The sequence below is a fragment of the Centropristis striata genome, chromosome 10 (genome assembly GCF_030273125.1).
Source record: "Centropristis striata isolate RG_2023a ecotype Rhode Island chromosome 10, C.striata_1.0, whole genome shotgun sequence".
In the NCBI taxonomy this organism is placed as follows: domain Eukaryota; kingdom Metazoa; phylum Chordata; class Actinopteri; order Perciformes; family Serranidae; genus Centropristis; species Centropristis striata.
The window spans coordinates 18,931,547-18,953,798 of record NC_081526.1 but is presented as its reverse complement, the minus strand read 5'-3'; the positions used below and the strand labels follow the sequence as shown (position 1 = coordinate 18,953,798).

The 22,252-nt window shown below is 37.6% G+C and overlaps 1 protein-coding gene across 2 annotated transcripts; it reads right to left on the bottom strand.

Moving 5' to 3' along the window:
* Positions 1 to 3,405: 3,405 nt before the first annotated feature.
* LOC131978549 (interleukin-1 receptor type 1) lies at positions 3,406 to 22,213 on the bottom strand. Of its 2 annotated transcripts, none has more exons than XM_059342222.1 (12): positions 21,914 to 22,213; positions 18,991 to 19,062; positions 13,261 to 13,465; positions 13,024 to 13,186; positions 10,922 to 11,087; positions 10,034 to 10,096; positions 9,821 to 9,947; positions 8,355 to 8,494; positions 6,849 to 6,995; positions 6,453 to 6,617; positions 4,980 to 5,183; positions 3,406 to 4,391 (listed from the first exon to the last, which is right to left on the bottom strand). In XM_059342222.1, the coding sequence occupies exons 2-12, from the start codon at positions 19,055 to 19,057 to the stop codon at positions 4,198 to 4,200; spliced, it is 1,641 nt and encodes a 546-aa protein (XP_059198205.1). In that variant the 5' UTR covers positions 19,058 to 19,062; positions 21,914 to 22,213; the 3' UTR covers positions 3,406 to 4,197. The 2 variants fall into 2 exon arrangements, with proteins under 2 accessions (XP_059198205.1, XP_059198206.1); XM_059342223.1 differs by having other exon boundaries at positions 21,963 to 22,213.
* Between the last annotated feature and the right edge of the window lie 39 nt (positions 22,214 to 22,252).

Sequence of the window (22,252 nt, the reverse complement as noted above, 5' to 3'; positions counted from 1 at the left end):
CAAAAGTTTGGGGTCACTTAGAAATGTCCTTATTTTTGAAAGGATAAGCACAATTTAAAAAATTAAAATAACAGACATACAGTGTAAACATTGTTAATGTGGTAAATGAATATTAAAGCTGGAGACGGCAAATTTTCTATATTTTCTATTTTCTTCTAAATATCTATTATATATTGTCTGCAACCATCACTCCACTGTTCCAGTGGCACATTGTGTTAATCCACGTTCATAGTGTTGAAAGGCTGATTGATCATTAAAACACCTGAGCATTATGTTAGCACAGCTGAAACTGTTTTGTGCTGATTTGAGAAGCAATAATACAATCCTTCCTTAGGCTAGTTGAGTATCTAGAGGTAAAGTTGGAGATTTGGACAGGTTAAAATTATTTTTTCTACCCTTGTCAATGTCTTTACTATATTTTCGATTCATTTTGTAACTCATATCATGAATAAAACAGTTTGTTTTAATGGAAAACAACACAGAAAATTTCTATATCGACCCTGTTCAGTTTTTAAGTATTCTTGCCTTTTACTTATCTTTAAAAGGCATTATCTTTGGATACATTTGCCTCGCTGACTGCCATACCATGTACCAACTAAAGCTCAGTATTGTTTCAACTCATTTCAACTGTTCTACCTTGTGTAGAACAGTTGAAATGACCATTAACCATTATGTAGGTGCCATGCAAATATTTTGTAAAAAAAAAAAAAAAAAAGAGTTTAAAGACTCTTAGCATTGGATACGCATACTTTTTTCCCCCAACTGTACTGGGTACTCATTTAACTATGAAACATCTAGTTACAGGGGGACTACAGGGTATGTGGGTTGTGTTCTGAAGCAATTTTAGACTTCAACAACAATTTAATAAAGGTTATTTGCTGTTGCAGCACAGCAATGCTCTCATGTACACGTAATGTACTCTCATGGCCAAGTCCATAAATGCTTTATGTGGAATAACTTGACTGGGTCAGGGCCAGACTTATCACTCTACACTCACTAAAGCTCTCAGGGCTGAATGGAAACAACAACAATGCAACCAAATTGGAAACTCCGGCGAAAATCTTTCCAAGAAGAGAGGAGACGGTTATAGCATTTCAATCTGGAGAGTAAGGAGAGAGAGGATAATTGTTTGTTATAACAGATGATTTGTGATAATTAGGCCTTTACAGAAAGTCTTTGACTCTACAGGGAGATTTGTAATGAAGCACAAACATCCACCCAGCAGTGTGCGAGAAGGAGCTTTGTAATGTTCTCTAAGCTCACCATGACACTTTTATACTAAATAATATCAACAATACATCTCTTTGACGGGATAAGAAGGCTTAGCAGCAAATGGTTTGCATTTGGTGGCACAGATTGGATTTATATGGCTTTAAATTAGTTGGTCGGTCGTCGGTCGGTCGGTCGGTCGGTCGATCGATAGTCATAAAACAATAACAAGTCAGACAAAAACACCAAACATGCATAGTATCCCCTGAACAATAGAAACCAAACACAACCTTAAAAACATCAGATATTAACTTCAATCCCTGTCCTAGTAGCTTTCTTCACAATCACAATCAAAATGTTAACAATAGAAACATAATGAAAACTACAATGTCCTAGAAGTTGATAAATCACAAATAAATAAATAAATAAATAAAACCGTGTATACAAAGGACATGCCTTTCTAGATGGTCATGTTACCCCAGAGATTAGCCCGGACCTGGCCTCTTAAAGCCCTTTGGAATCTGACAGTTTGATGCTAAGTTCCACAGTGCTGTTCACTCGTAGCAGCTTGCATAATCCCACACTGGCCCCAAGGTTGTGACTATGTGAGTATAGAATATGACTACCAGCCCAGGTAGTCTGGAACAGGTCCACTGATGATGTGGTACATGTGAATGATATCCACCCTGAGCTGCACTGGCAGTAGGCCCACTTTCTTGCTGTGCCGACACACAAACCTTTGTGTCAAAGTGCAGTGCAGTTATGGCCTCCCCCCCACCAACCAACTGCCAAAAACTCTGCACCCATCTTTCAGCACCTTCACTGGCTCCCTATCCAGCACAGAATAAATTCCAAGATCCTTCTCATCACCTACAAAGCTCTCAATAGCCTCTCTTTCTGAACCCTCTGAATTAAACACTTGTAGCTGTAGTAAAATCATGCAGTCGCCGATATGTCTGCAGAAATGACAGATCCATATCTGGCTGCGGGCAGAACAATAATACAAAAGATAAATTTACCCAACTTATTACAAATGAGACGTTCAGTGACATTTCATGTGCAACTCTATTCATGTTTTAATGTGTCGGTTATGATAACCTTTAGATTGCATTTTCCCATCAGAGGGCGGCTCAGCAGGTTCAACAGTTATCTCACAGGAGTGTAAACAGAGTGGATTCCTGAAAGTCGCATTAGTCCACCAGGCATCATACAAAGCCATAAATGAAGCAGGCTGACAAAAAACTGTTTCAGCAGCATCTTATCTCATTACAAACCATAACATAGCGTGCACACACGATGATTCAAAGGCCCTCAATGTCAACATTCTTGTGTGTTGACATGTCTCAAAAAAACTCCAGATTTGAGACATTATGCAGTAAATGTGCTTCCTCACAGTCACTGTGTCGGTATTGTGATCGTTAACCATTAGTGCTGCTGTTCCTGGAAGGTTTTCTCTTTCTTTCTGACCACTTGTCTCCCTGATTGCATTTCTCAAGGTGGGGAAGTACAGATAAAAACATTTGAAATCAGCAGCATCTGTCAAGGTCGGTTAAGTATTTCACTGAGCCAAAACCAGGGAGGGTTCTTGTGTGTGTGTTCTTCTTAGGCAAAAGGAAGTGCTGCTATCTGCAAAAGGTTGTTGTTTTTTGTTGTACAAACTGTGTTGCGTACCTGTGGACATTTATTTTGTTGATACCATTTTAAAAGTGTTAAATAAATGCACTGCAGACAAAATGCAGAAAAAACAACACAGACACTAACAGGTAAAAAATAAACGTTAACTTAAGTTCAGCAGTTTTGTGTCTTGATTGTTATCATTATGAAATTATTGGGGGTTTTTTTATGGAAAAAAACAACATGTTGACATGTTTTGGCTGCCCAGCTCTCCAAGGTTATAATAGCTTGGGATTTTTCATTAGTTTTACTTTTAATTTAGTTGTGAATTATTGTTTTCAAATTCGGTTTGTTTTAATTCGTTTTTATTAGTTTTGTTTTTTTGAAAATGCTTTTCTTTATCCATCTCAGCCCCAATAAGGTAATTAACTCTTGCAGCTCCGGGTGTTTTGTGAATTTTGGTTAGAGTGAAGTGCTGAACTTTTTGAAGGCAATCGACTCACATAGTCATGTAACATCCCAGTCTGAATAAACAGATTCACCAATGTGTTCCTGCGTGTTCACTAACCAGCAGTTGTTTGGTCAGAGCTAAATAAATAGATTTCATATCAACCAAAGAGGTTTATGTATGAAAAAATTGACATAGACGGAAACGAAGGACATTTTAGTTTTAGTTAGTAATGTCACCACACAATACAGTTTCAGTCAGTTATTGTTTTTCAAAAAACATTTTAACTTTTACTTCTTCTAGTTAACAAAAATGCTTTTTTTCAATCCTAGTTTTGGTTACTTTGTTAGTTTTCGTTAACTATAAAAACCTTGCTGCTATCAACAAAAGCCAGTGAAAACCTGTATGGGTCGAACACTAGTCCACATCTCTAAACTCTGCCTTCATTTGATCTCAACTTCACATCTTGAGAGTTTCAGTCGTGACTCTATCATGTTGACAGAAATATAAACAACTGGCAAAATACTACGTAACACTTGTGTTGTAGTTTCCACTAAAGTATTCGTCTGCAGGATCCCATTTTCGCCATAATGACTCACAATCAAATAGGGTCCAAAACACAGCAGCCTTGAATATCAACAACATTAGTAATGTATAAATAATAAATAATATACTGGTGACTCCTTTATTCTGAAGAACAAGATTAAAGTCTGTTATCTGTGGAGCAAAACTGTGTCGTCAGTAAAGTATTCCTGTTATGTCTCACGAAGGAATCCAGCAGAAAACTTTGTGACCTGATTGCACACAAAGTGAACTTAACTGTGCAGGCTGCCAGTAAGCCCAATCTTGTTTGTGTACAGTAAACTTCATGTGTCTTTAACAAAATGATGAGAAAAAAATTCCAGAGAAAAAAACTCTTCTTTGAGTTAAACAATAGTCTGAAGTCTCCTTGAAGGCACTGAGGGCATGTGGTACCTCAGATTCTTCCAGAAGCTTCTGTTTGAGTGCAATTTGGGGAGTTTGTGGGTTCGAAGGGAGGCTTTCTTCCACTTCAGAGCTCCTTGTTTCCTCTTGATATAACGCAGAGACTCTGGTAGGACACCATAATCCACCGGACTACCTGGAAGAACACAATACAATGTTTTTAGCAAACCCAAACAATAATTTTTGAGACAATTTTGGCATGTTGGAAATTTTTCAGAGCTCCTGGCAGTTGTCGTGCTTTTCTAAACTATGATTGCAGCATAACAAACCAAGAGGTTTCTACCCACACTTTACTGACATCAGCACTCTGAAACAGATGTTTTACTTTACAAGATCATCAAAAATACACCGTTAATCACAGAAAGAAATGGTAAAAACAGGCATAATCGTCAAAATTTGAATGGATCATAGATAACAAAAGTTTCCATTAGGAAAAGTAACAAAAACGAAGCTTAAAATTGTGATATTTCTGTCTAAAGTCCCTTTATTCTACATGTCTCATTTAAACTGCGCCAAAAATAAACCATTTGGAATAACTAGATCCTAGATCTAGATAGAAGTAGAGGTTGTAAAAATGCAAGTAGTTCAATATATATAGCATGTGGACACACAATTCATTTTTCCAATATTCATGACAATTGTGGGCACTTGGAAAAGTGTTGTATATATAAATTACATTTTATTCCATATTTTAAAAAAATAATTTGAATTTATCTGTTCTCACCAATTTCCACCAGAATCACTCGAGGGTCGTTCTGAGTCAGAGCGTCGTAGAGGCCAACTTTCTGCTCATAGCACAGTTGGTTTTGATTATCATGCAACAAGCTATCCTCTGTTGTGGTATCAGTGGAGGATTTTATTGTAGGTGACAGGATGATTATGAGTCTGCGGCATTGTCGCACTGTAGTGGCAATGACATCATGCACAGCTGGAAGAGATTAAAAACAGGAATTGAAACAAGTCGGATTTAAAACAACCAAGTTTTTAGCTAAAGATCAGATTATTTTATATGTTGTCTATGAAGTAATTGTTGTACACAGTTTATTTACTACAATAGTAGTAGAATCTATATTCAAACTACAGCTGACCATTTTCTAAAGCAAAGCGTATAGAAGCTTCTTCTCAACATGTCATTATTTCTTCTGGTTTTTGGCATCCAATCGTTTTAATTTCACAAAAATGTTTTGAGGTACTTGAGTTTTTCCATTGTATACTACTTGGGATATATAGTAAGTCTTCTTCAACACAGCATGATGTTCATTCAGTAAATGATGGTCCCATTTAGAGTAAAATAGACCAGAAAGCAGTGGGGGGTTTAGAAATTTAGACCCTTAACCCTTTTTACAGTGTCTTCATCACAGTTAGCTGCACTTAAAAAAAAAAAAAAAAAGTTATTTGCTGCAGTTTTTAACAGGGTTTTGCTTGTCTTTTTCTACTATGAATAATAACTGTTGAATATTAAGACATATATTTATATCAGAAGAATAATAAAGAAAATATATTAAGAAGCTCTATGTTTGATTTTTATGTTTGATATTTGCCATTATCATGAACATGTCATTAAAATACATTTGCAACAAGCAGGTCCCCGCCAGGGGCTAATGCTATATGGGGGTCTTTGGCATGGCAAAGTTTGGGAACCCCGATCCTAGCCCCTCTGGATCCCAGCCCACTTTCTCTCACATTGCCACTTTTGCCTTCTCTCTGCAGGGTTGTTGGTCTCTGGGTGCTCCTCGTCAAGCAAATCAAACAATTCTTGCACAAGGTGAAATGAGACCATGTGGCCAGACACTTCACATTGCACATTTCAGTAAGTTAGTATTTTGAATGCAGAACCTTCAAGAGTACACTGTGGCACTTTTACTGAAGTGAAATGTACTTTCAGGGCCTGGTCAATATCCAGAGAAATTATTTCTTAATCTTGTCATGTGTTTTTTGTGTGTTTTCAATCAGGGACCCAAAGCTCACCCTGCTGTTGGATGAAAAAAAAAGTTTTTGGTTCAAATTCAACCATTTTATTTTTTTATTATATTCTCAATTATATTTTTTTCAGCAGTGTAGAAATATTGGATGCAACAGTGTCCTTGAATGCATCAGTAAGGAAGGTATGATTCAGTAAATGTAAACACAACTATGTTTGTTTCCCAGAAAACTTCAGGACTTCTAAATGTGAACCGTGCATGAGTCAGGTCCTGACCTTCTCCAGGGCAGTCGTCACGTCCTCTGATGTACAGCGAGTAGCCATGTTTTCTCTCCAGCTCCTCAGGAAGGATCTGCAGGGCGAAGCTTTCCGTATCAGCTGAACTCAGCGTGTTGGGTTGGAGGAAGCTCACATAAGCATCATAGAACTTCCCGTCCAGAGCTGCAGGTAAAGAAAACATTATCTCCATAAGGCTTGTATGTTTTCTACAGAAGTTTTTCTGTTTATTCATGATTACATCTATATATGCTTGTTTAATCATCTCTTGATATTATTCAATCCTTGCGCAATAAAGCAAACAAGAGAGTTGTTTGCCCAATGACTGGCAATACCCAGTCATTGGGCAAAGTCATAAGGCTCCAATGAAAACACCTTCCACAAATAGATGGTTACCTTGTTGTTTGGAAAAACGTCTGAGCAGTTTTCTGTGAACTAACACCAGATCGACTTTAAAGAAGAGGAAGGCAGCGGCCAGGGCCAGAACAGCCAGGGAGGTGGCGAGGCAGAGAGCCAAGCTGGTGTAGAGGGCACTGTGGTCAGCTGGAGGGAGGAGGAAGAGGAAGACAGATTAATCTGCCATGCTTATAAACCAGAGTAAACACTGACTCTGGGATGACTTTCAGGAATGAGCAATCTTGTGGAAGCTTTGCCTGGAAACCTATTGTATAAAATTTGAACTTTCTGATGATCCTTGAACAGATCTTTGCTTACGAATTTTTCCATTAACTAAAACTTTATTAAACTTAAGTAACTAAACACTTCTAGATGTCTCATTTAAAACTTCACAAAAAATAAACCTTTTGGAATAACTAGATCCTGTTAAAACATTAAATTCTGCTCCTCAGCGACACTGTAACGCTATGATTGATTCTGCTGAGTAAACGGTCACGTGACAAATATTCACTGATAATCTATTTACACAGAGCTGAGAGAAGAGGACAGGAGAGGCTGTAAAAATGTAAATAGTTCAATATGTATAACTTAGAAGTGTTTTGTACATAAATTCCATTTTATTACAATTTTTAAAAAATAACTTATTAGAGAAATTTAACTTGAGTCTTTTCTTTTTTATGATTTATTTAATTAGTGGTGTTATTCTGCACAAAAGACATGTTTGAGTTGTCCCCACTTCTAGCCATGATTGTGCTGATTTCCTTGGAGCCGTATGACTTATAGATTTTATAGATATCTTAAAAATTGCTGTGAAATACAAGGCCACAGTGAGTATAATGTTAAAAGAGCAAAAAACTCCTTGAAACAGCTTGTTGAGCTTCAGAGTTAAAGCAGGTCTTTAAGGGTTAATAAAAACAGGAGTGGGGAGTTAAAAGATAATAAAGTTTACAAGTTTCGGTGCTGAAACACAGTCAGTTACCTGGCTGCAGGGATTATCTCCTTTCAGCCCGATGAAGGTCCAAGACAGATACTGGGAAATAAGAGCTGACTCACAATTGACTTGCCAGTTAAGGTTGGAGCCAGGGCCAAGGACAACCAGCTTTATGCACAGGGGTACCACCTGTTGCCCAAAGGCTGAAGCTTTTCACTTATTTGGAATCAGGAGGCCTCGCTCAAACCATGAAAAAACAGCCCAGAGTATTTTAGTTTGTGTGTTATAGCCACAATGACAGATACATGTGTCACTGCTGAAACATTTTGTGTTTTTACTTTAATTCCTTCTCTTTTCCTTCTTTACGTATATAATTAAAAAAAATTGAATTATTTGATTTGTGAATATATTCATTTACCTCATTTTAGGAGTTTTAATTAACATTTAAATAACTTTACCCTGTTTACATTCATTTAAATGAAGCAACCTGCACTGTTTTGACCCTTTTAGTTCTCATTTGGGTTGATTTGTCTGTTTCCTGTAATGGTTCATGAAAAGAGAAGAGAAGGAAATACCTTCTTGAAGCCACACCACGCCGACACCGCTTCCAGCTGAGTTTGATACGTAGCATGAAATGGGGACATTCAGGAACTGAGGAAGAACTTTAGGGATGGACAGAGTGGACTGGCCGTACACTCTGCCTCTGTCGGAAGTACTAACGGGGAAAAAACAGTCAAACAGTGAATCAATCATCAGACATTTATTGAGTAGGATAAACCCCTTGAGAGGAATCCTCTCGTTTTCGAGGGGGTCCTAAAGTACATTACAAAACAAAACACTCAACAATTTACAGACATACAACAACAAAGACAACAGGCATCAACGCAAACATAACAAAAAATGAACACAAGAATAATCACAACCTCTCAATGGCCACAAGTTGGCCATAACATTAGCCTAGTAAAAGAAAGAAGTAACATAATATTATTGTAAATTGAAATTGCATTTTTTTAAAAGAAAAAAATAAATAAATAAATAAATAAATAGAAAAAAAAATGACATAATATTATCTGAAACATGTGCAGTTTAACTCAAAATAAGAAGACAGGGCATATTTAAAACTATGAAAAGACGTCAATGATCGTATGTTTAAAGGAAGACTATTCCAGTACGATGGCGCTTTGAACTTAAATGCTTTTTTACCAATTGTTTTGTTCACTGTAGGAATGAAAAAGAAATACTGAGATGAGTGTCGTAATTGATATGTTGAGGAATATGGAATCAAAAATTGTTGTAAATAGACAGGATAATTGCAATGTATACATTTAAAGATAAACTGTAGCCAGTGAATATGTCTTCTTATATTGAGTCAGTCAGTTATTAAATAAATCAAGAACTTGGTTTTCTTCTTGGTTTTCGTCTTTTATTATGCTTCATCTAGAAGCTCTAATATTCAACAATTAGGAGGCAGAATTCTTTTTTAATGCAAATATTAATGGGATGGTTTGGAATTTATGAAAAGAAAATCCCAAACTGTATTTTCAGCAGATAACATAGTTCTAATAATATATCATAAAAAAAGAGGATATGAAAGTTGAATTTCTCTGATAAATTATTTTCTTTAAATTGGAATAAATAGAATTTATATATACAACACCTGCCCACAAGCGTCTCCACACATTATATATATTGAAATATTTACATTTTCACAACCTCTGCTTACAGGCTCTCCTGTCCTCTCCTCTCGGCTCTGTGTAAACAGATTTCCAGTGAATATTTGTCACGTGACAGTTTGCTCAGCAGAATCAATCATGGCTTCACAGTGTCGCTGAGGAGCAGATTTTTGTGGGTACTCTGAGGATAACTTCTGTTTTTACAGTTTCTTTCGATGATAAAATGGTGGTTTTTGGCGATCTTTTAAAGAAAACATACTTTCCAAACCCGCCAATGGTGTTGTTCAGTGTTTACGTATTCATCTTGCTTACAGACCCCTTCAATGTTCACATACAGGCTGAAACAACATACAAGTATGAAAACTCACAATTTTGAAGTTTCATTAAGTTCCTTGTGGTCCTCAACATAGGCCTCGCCAACAGTCCAATACATAACGGTCTCATTGTCCTCACAGTGGCCAATGAGGGCTAAACAATTTAGCTCTGCACTCTGATCTGTTGAAAGAAGAAAGCAGCTGTCAGTCTGCACATCCTGGTGTCTTTGACCCCTCGGTCATAATCTGTGAGAAAGCGTTGCTTACACTTTTTTACCACAACCACTTCCCGCTGAGGGAACACCACCTTAGGCTCGTCAAAAAGTGAACCTGGAAGCCCCAAAGAGACACAATCAGAGTTATGGAAATACTTAAACACATAATACGATCTACTGAAAGGGAGCCAAAACAAAAAGCAGAATTAATCATCGCTACTGTGCAGTAGTGAGTAGGAGGCCAGGCATTTTGAGGAGGAAGAAAAAAGGAGAAAGTTGTACAATGGAAGAAAACATGCGAAATATAGGTGGGTCCACTGGTAGAAATGTCTGGAATTGTTTAAAACTTTCTTTAAAAGATAGCCGGAAATACACCGTTTGTCTTAGAAAGAAACTGTCAAAATTGGCACCATCATCAATATTTGAATTTTCCAACAGTCCTTGAACAGATCATAGGTTACAAAAGTTTCCGTTAGATAAAATAACCAAAAAAGAGCTTAAAATTGTGATATTTCTGTCAAAATCAGTTTATTCTATGTCTCTCTTTTAAAAACGTAGAAAAAAATAAACGGTTTGTAATAACTAGATCCTGTTAAAAACATTAAATTCTGCTCCTCAGCGACACTGTGAAGCCATGATTGATTCTGCTGAGACAAACGGTCACATGACAAACATTCACTGAAAATCTGTTTACATAGAGCAGAGAGGAGAGGACAGGAGAGGGTTTAAAAATATAAATAATTCGATATATATATCATGTGGGGACCCACTTTATTTTTTCCAATATTCATGACAATTGTGGGCAAAATGCCGTATATATAAATTCCATTTTATAAGGAATATTTTGTCACAGGAGAAAGAAAAGAAGAAGCTTCTTCTTCTTTTCAAGCTGCTCTGGTCTCCTGGAACCATTGAAGCTCAGATCACTGACAGTACGCACATTGGCCTGTCGTCAGCTGGATGCTGCGTGCAGCCGTGTACTTCCTGCCGTCCACGCTGACGTCTACCAGGCAGGTGTATTTCCCAGCATCCCTCTCTGTGGCTGAAGACAGTCTCATGAAACCGTTCTTTCCTAACGAGATGGGTTTCTCCACTGGCTGGCAATCCTACACACACAACACAGACTGCGGTCATTTTTTACAGCGTGGTGAAAAGACCACATTTTATTTGTACATAAACAAGTTAAATGTCGGAGCCGGGTTCGAATCCGGCCTGAGCTCCCTTTGCCGCATGTCCTCCCCTCTGTCACCCCCTTTCTATCTGTCTCACTATCAATAAAGCCTTGAAAACGGCCAAAAAAATATCTTAAAAAAAAAACAAAAAAACAAAAAAAAAAACAAGTTAAATGTTAGGCGAAAAAAATAAAAGCCAAAAAAAGAGTGAAATCACAATAAAACATGGTAAAAAATAAAACTAATTTAAAAGCACCTTAAAGAAATAAGAAATTGAATTTGGAGTATGTTTGAAAGCTAAACTTGGCCAGAGTCCAGAAATATCTCTACACAAAACCACATATTGACCTTTTTACATTTGAGTTTTCGTGTGAAATAAACAAAAGAGGTGTAATATGTGAGCGCTGGGTTTTGTCCCCTTTGGACGGAGCCTGGCTAGTTGTTTTTTCCTGCTTTCACTCTGTTATGCAAATGCAACTATCTGCTAGCTGCATTCATATCGAGCGGTGTCTATCTTCTCATCTAACTCTCTGCAAGAAAGAGAATAAGTGTATCTCCCAAAGTGTCATGGGAAAGAAAAGTTGTTCCGTTTTGGAAAGTTGCAAAGTAAAGCAACAACAATGCATTCTGCCAACATTTTTTCAATCTCTCTGCCCTGATTTTCATTATAATATAATGTTGAAAGGCTTGACCATTTCCTGAGACTAAGAGTTCCCACATTTCAACAAGCCAAGAGGCCAAAATAGCATTATCCCATGAATGGAGCCTTTGTTTTGCAAAATACCTTTAAAAATCCAGAACAGCTTTGTGGCAGACAGACCGTTAGCAGGTGAACATTGATGGAAACAAGCTTCAGCAGGAACTGAAGCTTGAATTTCATGAATGATTTTATCAACATTTTAAAATGAGAATGTCTACAGGGGCCTGCTCTTGTTTTCATTTAAAAATTAGCATGTGTGATTTTAGGGCCTTTGTCCTTTGTATAAACGTTCTGTTCTGTTGTAACTTTGTGTTGTATTACTGTGTGTCCTCAACAGGTCTCTCTCCAGAATGAGACCCTGAGTCTCAATGAGATTACCTGTATAAATAACAAAAAAGTTATTTGTGACAAATTTGTATTGTATTTACAGCAGCAGGTGAACTATAATAGTCACTGATGTTATAATCAACAGGTCGAGCCGCTGCCCAGCACACTGTCACATATTCCTGATGTGTACAGGAGGTGGCAGTGTTGCATTTATCAAACCAGAACGTGCAGGACGTGATGCAGAATGATCTAAACTGACATGGGTTTGTGTGGTGTTTGCTTTTTCAATTCCTCTGCTTTTGAACCGTTTCTCCAAGTGTCCATTATTCTACATGTCTCATTTAAAATGTCTACCCAAAAAAATTGTTTGGAATAACTAGATCCTGTTATAAACATTAAATTCTGCTCCTCAGTGACACTGTGAAGCCATGATTGTCTCTGCTGAGACAACGGTCACGTGACAGATATTCACTGAAAATCTGTTTGCACAGAGCTGAGAGGAGAGGACAGGAGAGGTTGGAAAATGCAAATAGTTCAATATGTACAGTATGTTGAGACCCAATTTTCCCCCCTGAATATTCATGACACTTGAGTGCACTTAGAAAAGTGTTTTATATATAAATTCCATTGTATTTCCAATAAATAAAAAAAGTAACAGAGAAATTAAACTTGTGTTTTTTTTATTTTTATCATTTATGTCATAACTTTTGAGTTGTTCTCACTTCTAGCCATGATTGTGCTTATTCCATAGAGCTGCAGGACTTATAGATTTTATTTATAGTAAAATGTAAAAAGAGCAAAAAACACCCTGAAAGCACATGAATATTCTGGAGCCGTGTGTACCTTCATCCATCGTATGTTTCTTGTGTTATTCAATTTGAAGATCTCTGTCTGTTTGCAAGGAAGACCTCCATCGGTGATGGGAACCGTCTCCAGTGTTTCAGGACACTCTGCACTGGACACTGACACCCCATACGTGACCCTAGATGATAATCCATTCTTGTCCCTAAAGAGGAAATAAACTGTGAGACCTGAGCTCCAATAATATATGATCTTACAGTCACATGGGAGCTTCTGTACCTTTTCTCACAGGTGTACAATCCATTATGAGACATCTGAACAGGTAGAAACCACAGTAACCCGTCTCTGACTTCCACTCCGGTGGGCAGGTTGTACCCCCCTCCTCTGCTCCAGGTCACGCTGGTGTGGGCGTCAGCAAAGAGGCAGCGCAGCAGAAAGAGATGGCCGACACTCACATGGTAGGTGTCTGTCCCCCCACTGTGGTCTGAGTGTGAAGGTGCAAAGGGAGACCAGACATTTGTGTTTTAATGCCAGTGGTGGAACACTTCAACACAGAGAAACACAACAAATTAAACGTAGTTGACATGCAGCTGCAACACAACGGCTGACTTAGAATTTATGGAGTAAAAAGGGAAGACAAGTGAGCACTTTGCATGCAAAAAAAAAACAACAACCTTAATGCAATTTGAATTTTCATTCATTATCTCTCCCAAAGAGGTTTTTGGTGTTGACAGAACCACAATGTGCCCAGATATAAAAAAGAGATCTTATAGTTTTGACTCCTAGATTTTGAACTTTGACATTTCCTGACATTTTACTCAAAATAATAATAAGAATACTACTTAAGTTTTTATAGACTTGTTTTTTTATAAAAGTTGTCTCCTATATTTCTTTATTTTCTTTAAAAGATCATGCTCATTTAGCATAGCAGTTAACACACAAAAAAACTCTTTCCAGTAGTCCTATTTACCTTTATCTTTTTGTGAGCAATTTCATGTAGGAATTAATAAGAAAATTATTTCTTTAAAACTGTAGAAACTGCACTAGAAATAAAGTAGTTCCTTCATGAAACTGCTAACAACAAGGTCTGTGGGTTGTCTTGTGTAACTAGGTCAGATTTCTGGAAAGAGATAGGACAGTTTTGCCATCTTGAAGACCACAAATCAACTGCCATGTAGTTTCACTAGATTCAAGAACATCTCTGATACCTCCAGCACTCAACAACTCACACAAAAAACTATCTAGATTCATAAATATAACAACTAAGACAGTATACATGTTATGTGTTTGTTTTTTAATTTGGTATGAACTGTCCTTTAACCCAAATCATAGTTTTTGTCAAAAAAAAAAAAAAACTCGGATTAAGTAACAGAAAAAAGTAAAGTAACAATCTTTTGAAAATGAATCATACATTGTTCAGAACAAGTTTGAGGCAATTCAATATGTATAAAAATACTCTAGACAATTCAACAAGGGCAGAAAATGAAGGATCCAGCCGCCAGACTTTCAAAATAACTGTAAAACATGACAACATTCACAACCCACACCCAAAAGTTGTGTGAAGTGGAATGACTGTCTAGTACACTTTCTATAGATCTTTTATAAATGGTGTCAGCTTACAGTACAAATATCCCATAGCCAACCCCGAAAAACATTATGAATTCAAAATAATGTTAAAAAAAAATATATATATATTTGTTACTGCCAAGAACATTGGAAATAACAAAACGCTCAAATTGCACTTCTTTTTTCTTTTCTTGAGAGATGCTGCAGCCTTTTTCATTATTTTTAATTCATGCTTCTGCTCTCACCACCACATGGTGCCAGTGTGAGGAGGGTGTGTCTGCAGACCCAGAGACTGCAGATTCAGACCCGCAGTTGTGGACTTGCAGTTCTAGACGTTCATTCAATAAAACATGTTAAACCATTTCAGTATTTCACAGACGAAGTGAGGACTGGACACCCAAGACCAGACATTTCCTGTTATATGTTGTAGGGGGTTTGATCAATGCAGTGCAAGTTTTGTGCTTTGATGAATAGTAAGAAGTGGTGTTTGGGTGGGATGCTGATTGAGGTGCAGTTTACAGCCGTCCAGTAGGGGGCACTGTCGCAAAATACAAGGGGCCTAGAACTGCAGGTCTGAATCTGCAGTCTTCGGGTCTGCAGAGACATACTATTGGCTAGTACTGCACATACATTCAAATGTTGCATTCACTCAGTCTGGAACCATGTAATTAATCACTTGCCGTTGTTACAACTTTAACTTAATCAGTCTATTTTAAAACAATTAACAAAAAAAATAGCAGAGACTAAAAAAGTGCAATGTAAATGTAGCATAAATTAGCTCCCGACAACACTGAAACGGTTAGTTGTCATACCTGCTAAAGATTAACCATATATCGTTTTATACTTCAACGAGGCTAAACGAATTTACTCTTACCATTTTCCTATTTTATGGTTTCATCTGAACGCAGCGTGAGAACAATTTCCGATGGCGGGTTATCTAGTGTTATAATTTCGGAGAATGAAGACAAGTTACCGGACGAACGGCTGGAGCCGTTATTGGTGCTACCTAAGTTAGCTAGCTGGTAGCTTAAATAACCATTCCTAGTTTGAATCAGGCGGCAATCTCCGTGTCTGAGCATGGAGGCAAATCAGGAAGTGCCTTAAGCTGCATTCTACTGAAAATTCCAGCAGGGGGTGCTAAGTTTGGCTGCAAAAAAAATCTGTCAATTTGAAGTTAATAGTTCTAATAATGGCCCCATTTAGAAGAAAATAGAAGATAAAGAATCGTATGATTTGGGGCGTGGCTACCTTTGATTGACAGGTCACTAACAAGGTGAGCCGTCATCAGGAGAGAAGCAGAACGCGTATCCACGGCAACGTGTCAATAAAGTTATATATAACGTTATATAGATAGAAAAGAGGGTGTTTACCGATTTGGTCTCATAACTTTGACCCTTTCACACTGTATTTTCACTTAATGACAGTTTATTTGAACGTTTTGTTCAGTAAAAATGTCTTGTTCAGTGTTTGGTTGGACTAACAGACACTCCAAGGAGTCGCTGCTCAGTTTTCTGAGGTAAGAAAGATACATTTTGTTTTTGTTTTTTTGCTAGCCAAAACTAACATCCAAGTTAATGCTAACATGAATTAGCAGCGGCTTCTCTCAGTCAGGTTGAGGTGGAGAGAGGCTGTAGTCAATGATCAGATCCCTCTCGCTCCTCCACAGTCCAATTATGGTCTGCTCCCCGTATCGGAAACAAGATGGCGACGAGTGTAACGATGAACTCGATGCTTCCAACGGGCAGTCCACAAACCAATTGGTGACGTCACAGTGACTACATCCATTATTTATATACTGTCTTTGGTTTGAATGAGTGGTCCAAACAACACCAGGATGAGCCTTTATGGCGGCGGATACTTCTGCACAAAGGAAGGCAAAGAATAAAAAAAAAGGTGTGACCGCTGACTGCTGTCACCTGCCAGTGTTTATTGCTAGTTTGTTTGCTGCGGTTTATCGGCGAGATGCGCACACTCACTATGCATCGATTTCATCTGTTTACAAAACCTATCCCCTCTCCATAATGCACAGGTGATGTCCTACCGTCAAGTGCTTAATTCTATAAGTTTCCTTTGAAGAACAAGGTAGGCAATGGGTCTGTACAACTAATCAAACCACATTCGCAATATGGAGTAGTGCAATATTCAAATCGCAGAAAGGGTCAATATTTGTCAAAGGTAACATATGTGTGAAAATACCTTCTGAATGGAGTATTGTTGTATTGTGCTATCGTTGACTTTTGAAATTTTAATATATTTATACAATCGGCATTCCCTCCAATATTGTGAATATTTAATATTCTGTCAAAAATAACAGCAGCTATATATTTTTCCCAAATTGTGCAGCCCCAGTAAACAGGCTTGATAGGTGGCAGATTGAAGTCTTTTGATTTGAGTCACAACATCAGAGGAAGATGTTACAGCATGATGAGTGATGGTGTGAACACAGTAAGCTGCTGTACCTCCTTTGTTTCCCTACAGCTGAGTAAATCCTGTATTAACACATACAGCTGCTTGTGATGTTTCGCTTCTGTATAGTTCTGCCATCAAATGTGTTTTTGCAATATATATCTGATATTTATGTTCATAAATGTCAGCAAACAAATTGCATTTTACACAGACTACAGGGACTACAAGCCACAATGTGTGGTTAATAGTTTTTCATTGTCTGGCAATGAGAGAAGCTTGAGTTTGTGTTTCTCTACATGCATGGTTTTGACTTTTCACAAATAACATTGGTGCAACTTGTTATGATTCCTATTTCTTACAATACATTTTCTAACCTACTGACCTTGTTTTCAAATAACAACATTAACTTTCACTGTTTTTTATAACTTCAGAAGCCTCCCGTGTAAGTGTGCCTTTATTATTACTTGTATTTTATTACTTTACACTGAGTGAACAATTTCCTTTGTAACACCATGCTGACGTCTTTCAAGTACGGTACTTCCTGGAGACCCAACCAGTGATAGTAAATGTTTGCTGCCTTTGACCTATTTAAGTAGCAGAGGAGGCAGATAGAAAGAACCTACTGACCTTACGAACTATGGCACCTTAACATGTGTAAAAGTCATTATATGTGATGAGATGAATATAGTGCCTGAGGCCTACTTTTAGCTGCTCACAAAGCCAGATGTCTTTTGACTGTGGTTAGGCAGCTGTCTTTGTTAAACTAGGCTGAACTTGGGGCAAAAGCTCACTGCACAGCGCCTTAAGAAATATTGGGTTTCACAGCTCAGATGTGGTAACTGGACAGACAGTTTTTTAACACAGAATCATCTGAGAAACTGTCATCGCAAACTGTTGGAAATGGAAGACACTTTCAAAAAATACCTGGCAAGTGATTGGACTGTCTGTTCAGAAACCACTTGGGAAAAGAGCAAAAGCCTTCTGTTCTCTGCTCATCTTTTAATGAATAAAATCCTCTCAGGTTCTGATATAATTGATGCTCTTGCAGCATCTATTCTAACCCGATCCCACAATTCTCATATGCTCCTGATGGATTTGGGAGAATCCACCATGCCTTAACGAAAACAGCCAATTACAGCATCACACATCAATAGTCCTGCACACGGCTGTTAGTCATGTCAATGACTGCTTGTGAAGTGCGGTCAAATTGTCCAAATAGGCTGTGCTTATCAAATATGAATCAAGAAGGTGGAGGCGCGCAATAATCCTCCCGAACTGTGACATGCTCATCATGTTCTCACCTGTTGAGAACTGATAAAAAGAGATTGGAGTATGCTCTTTAGTAGCCAAGGTAATCTTGTCTGGTGAAATTTTGAGGCTGATTCCGCTTTTAAAGGCTAAGGCTTATTTAAAATGTAGATTCTGAACAATAACAAAAATGTCGGCCAGCTGGTAATGCGAGCGAGTTTAAAAAAAAAAAAAAAGGCCAAAAGGGCACAATGCTTCCTCCGGTTGGGTGTTTACTTTCATGTTGACATGTTATCTTTAACTGAAAATGTATGCCAAAAGGACGGCCTCTCTTATTTCTGAAGGGAGCTCCAAGTAATGCTCAAGCATGTGTCTCAAGTGCCTGTTTAACAGGTTATAAACAGGAAAAGCAGTGATGAAACACAAGCCCTATGCTCTAACTTTCACATTATCATTTCACAGATGAAGCATAAATATATCCCTGTGTATAAACTTCTCTACTTTTATACCTATCGTCTTCTGAATGGTTTTCAGCTTCACATGTGTATTCTGTCTTTACCCAACAGGGGTTCACCATAGAAGCCATGATAATTATTTGCCTGGAAGCATATTGAAACTGACAATGCTGAAACCTAAGAGTCAGCAAATATTTTAAACCAACAGTGTAAAAAAAAGCTTATTCAATACCTATAGAGCTGCCAGTGTCTGGTTTTAGGAATGATTTCTAACAGCAGAAGCTTTTGTACACAATAGAAGAATAATTAGAAGTTAAAACAACAGCAAACTCACTATGTCCAAGAGTGATCTTCAGAGACACCATTGCAGCCAGCAAGAAGATCCAGCCTCCCGCTGCCATTGTCCCTGTTTGTAGGAAAAAACAGGTTACATTTCATTAGGGTACCCTGTGACTTCTCAGACATGGCTCATGTTCGAAGCCACTGACTTTTTGCAATAGATAAAATTTCTTGACACATTTCCTGACAGGTCCCTGACTTGAACTTCCAATAAAGGGAAGTGAGAAGTGCCGTTTACACAACATACACGAAGAAGGCAGGGCCAGGACACTCCCAGTAAAGTCCCAGGAAGTTCTAAGTTTTAAAGGAGCTCTCCCTCTGTCCAGATTTAACTGACTTTGAATTACTGTAGTAGCTATTTTTTTTAAATGTGTACTGTACTTTTTAAATATATACAATGGTGTTAAAAAGTGTTGGCCCCCCCTCCTGATTTCTTATTCGTTTGAATGTTTGTCACACAATTTTTCAGATCATCAAACTGATTTAAATATGAGTCAGAGATAACAAGTAAACACAAAATGCAGTTTTTCAATGAAGGTTTTTATTATTAAGGGAAAACAAAATTCAAAACCACATGCCCCTGTTTGAAAAAGTACCCCCCAACCTAATAAGTGGTTTGGCCACCCTTAGCAGCAACAACTGCAATCAATTGTTTGCGATAACTTGCAATGAGTCCTTTACAGCGCTGTGGAGGAATTTTGGCCCTCTCATCTTTTCAGAATTGTTGTAATTCAGCCACACTGGAGGGTTTGAGCATGATCCGCCTTTTTAAGGTCACGCCACAGCATTTCAATATGTTTCAGGTAGGGGTAAGGTAAGGTATCATTCACGATTATACCAGGGTATTTTTTATTGTTTTGGGGAGGGGGGGTTTGTGAAAAAAAAATGCATATCATGATATTGGCAACATTCCTACTTCTTGTTTTAGTGGTGTAAGGGTTTCCTATTAATTTGACTGTGGCAGTCCGTCATAGTCTCATGTGCTGCACTAACGTCAAATTTCAAGTTACTGAAAGTATATCTACATTATTCATAATATAAAGTTGTTTTGCGTTGTGTCTCTGCTCAGCAGAGTGTCTGTCAGTCAATGAGTCAAAACCCTGACCCACCTCTCCGTCCTCCTCCGAGACATGTGCGCGCATTCACACTCTTACACACACGCACTGAATATACCGTGCTGCCGTGCCGGGTCATGGACTCCGACCTTAAGTGAGGCAAGTGAGGTCTGCAGTTCTTTGGATGTTGTTGTGGGGCCTTTTGTGACCTCTTGGATGAGTCGTCGATACACTCTTGGGGTAATTTTGGTTGGCCGGCCACTCCTCGGAAAGTTCACCACTGTTCCATGTTTTGGCCATTTGTGGATAATGGCTCTCACTGTGGTTTTCTGGCATCCCAAAGCTTTAGAAATGGCTTTCTAACCTCTTCCAGACTGATAGATCTCAATTACTTTCTTTCACATTTGTTCCTGAATTTCTTTTGATCTCGGCATGATGTCTAGCTTTTGAGGATCTTTTGGCCTACTTCACTTTGTCAGGCAGGTCCTATTTAAGTGATTCCTTGAGTGAGAACAGGTAATCAGGCCTGGGTGTGACTACGGAAAATGAACTCAGGTGTGAAAAACCACAGTTAAGTTATGTTTTAACAGGGGGTGAAACACTTTTTTGCACAGGGCCATGTAGAATTTTGTGTTTACTTGTGTTATCTTTGACTAATATTTAGATTTGTTTGATGATCTGAAACATTTAAGTGACACATATTTGTAAAAAAAAAAAAAAAAGAAAGAAATCAGGAAGTCAGCCAACATTTTTTTAACACCACTGTGTGTTTCATATAAGAACTGGATTGGATTGGCACCAATATCCTGAAGCAGATATGCACAAATACAGAGGGGATGTATGGCACCAATTACTTGCAAATTAAATACTTGAGAGGGTATAAATATTCATTAAATTATTAATAGGTTGATACTTTAGTCATTTGTAATTTTGGTTTCAGAATATTCACCGGAGTGACATATGAGAGCGTGAGACACGTAATTGGCGATCAATTGAAAACTGTATAATGACAGTTTATTTTATTTCAAACTTTTGTTTTTGTAAATATACACTGTGAATACATAATTTGATGCCTTCTATTTTTCATTTTCATTTTTATTTTTTGGTTTTGTTTTTTAGCCTCCCAACTTTTTGTACAGTAGGGCTGGATATGAAAGTATAGTAACAGTATTGGCTGTTATTAATGTTATAATTAGGGTCAAAGTCAATGTAATCCTTTCCTAATATGCACTTTAAACCTGGCAACACAACACATTTTCTTAGATCCATACATACATTATTACCAAGAAACAATTATTAAACAATTATTATTATTATTATTATTATAGTATACTGAAATGATTTTGGCCAAGAGACTATTTTCTTTTGCCTCATGCCTTTATTAGCCGATGCCCTCAGATATCCTTTTTCAGTACAGTATGCTCTACTGTAAAGTGGTTCCTCCAAAAAAATTTACTTGTTCTACTGCCGGACCCTCTGGAAAAGAAATGGAAAAGATCCTTGGGGTTTAACTAATAAATGTTGAGACCAATAGATGAACTGTAAGTAAACGGATTATAGCAAAAATATAATGGTTTGAGTAGATTTGAGTAGAACGTGTTGTTTATCAATTTTAGTGCCAAAAGGGACTACATTATTCCAGAAAAGGTGGTATGCTGACTGAAAAGTAAATAAAATATATTGCACCAAATTCAGAAATCATAGTCTATATTTATTTATTTATTTTTAAAAACAGCATTTGGAACATTAAATATATTGTCTATGAAAAAATTGTATGAAACTAATTTTGCAGATACTGCAGCCATGCATAGAAAAGTTAGACTTTTTGTAAAAGAATAGAGTATAGCTGTAGTTTAAACTTACCAGGTAGAGTGTTGAGACTTAAATTCAGCTGCCTGTGTCTTGCACTAACCTTCTGAGGAGCTGCTGGGTTTTCCGTCCTGCTTTCTTCACATCATTTCATACTGTTCCACTAACCCCTGCATGAAATTTCCACTCAACTGAAAAAAAGTATCACTTGTTTTGCATTTTAGGTACACCGCAATGATTCACCCTCAGCTCTACAGAGCTTTAGTTTAAATATAGGCCATCAGAGCTAATGTGTTTCAGGTATGAAAGTGACAGCTCTTTATTTTCCCAATTAAATAAAGACTTAAAGAGTGTGCTAATATGTATACCTTTTCAAAAAGAAGCCCCCCCCCC

Excerpts from the sequence above, each read along its gene's own strand:
- LOC131978549 (XM_059342222.1), bottom strand. The coding sequence starts at position 19,057 with ATGGCAGCGGGAGGCTGGATCTTCTTGCTGGCTGCAATGGTGTCTCTG. Across the intron at positions 9,948-10,033 it reads AGTGGTTGTGGTAAAAAAGT|ATCAGAGTGCAGAGCTAAAT; the intron begins GTAAGCAACGCT and ends TTCTTTCAACAG. Across the intron at positions 4,392-4,979 it reads AGTGATTCTGGTGGAAATTG|GTAGTCCGGTGGATTATGGT; the intron begins GTGAGAACAGAT and ends GTGTTCTTCCAG.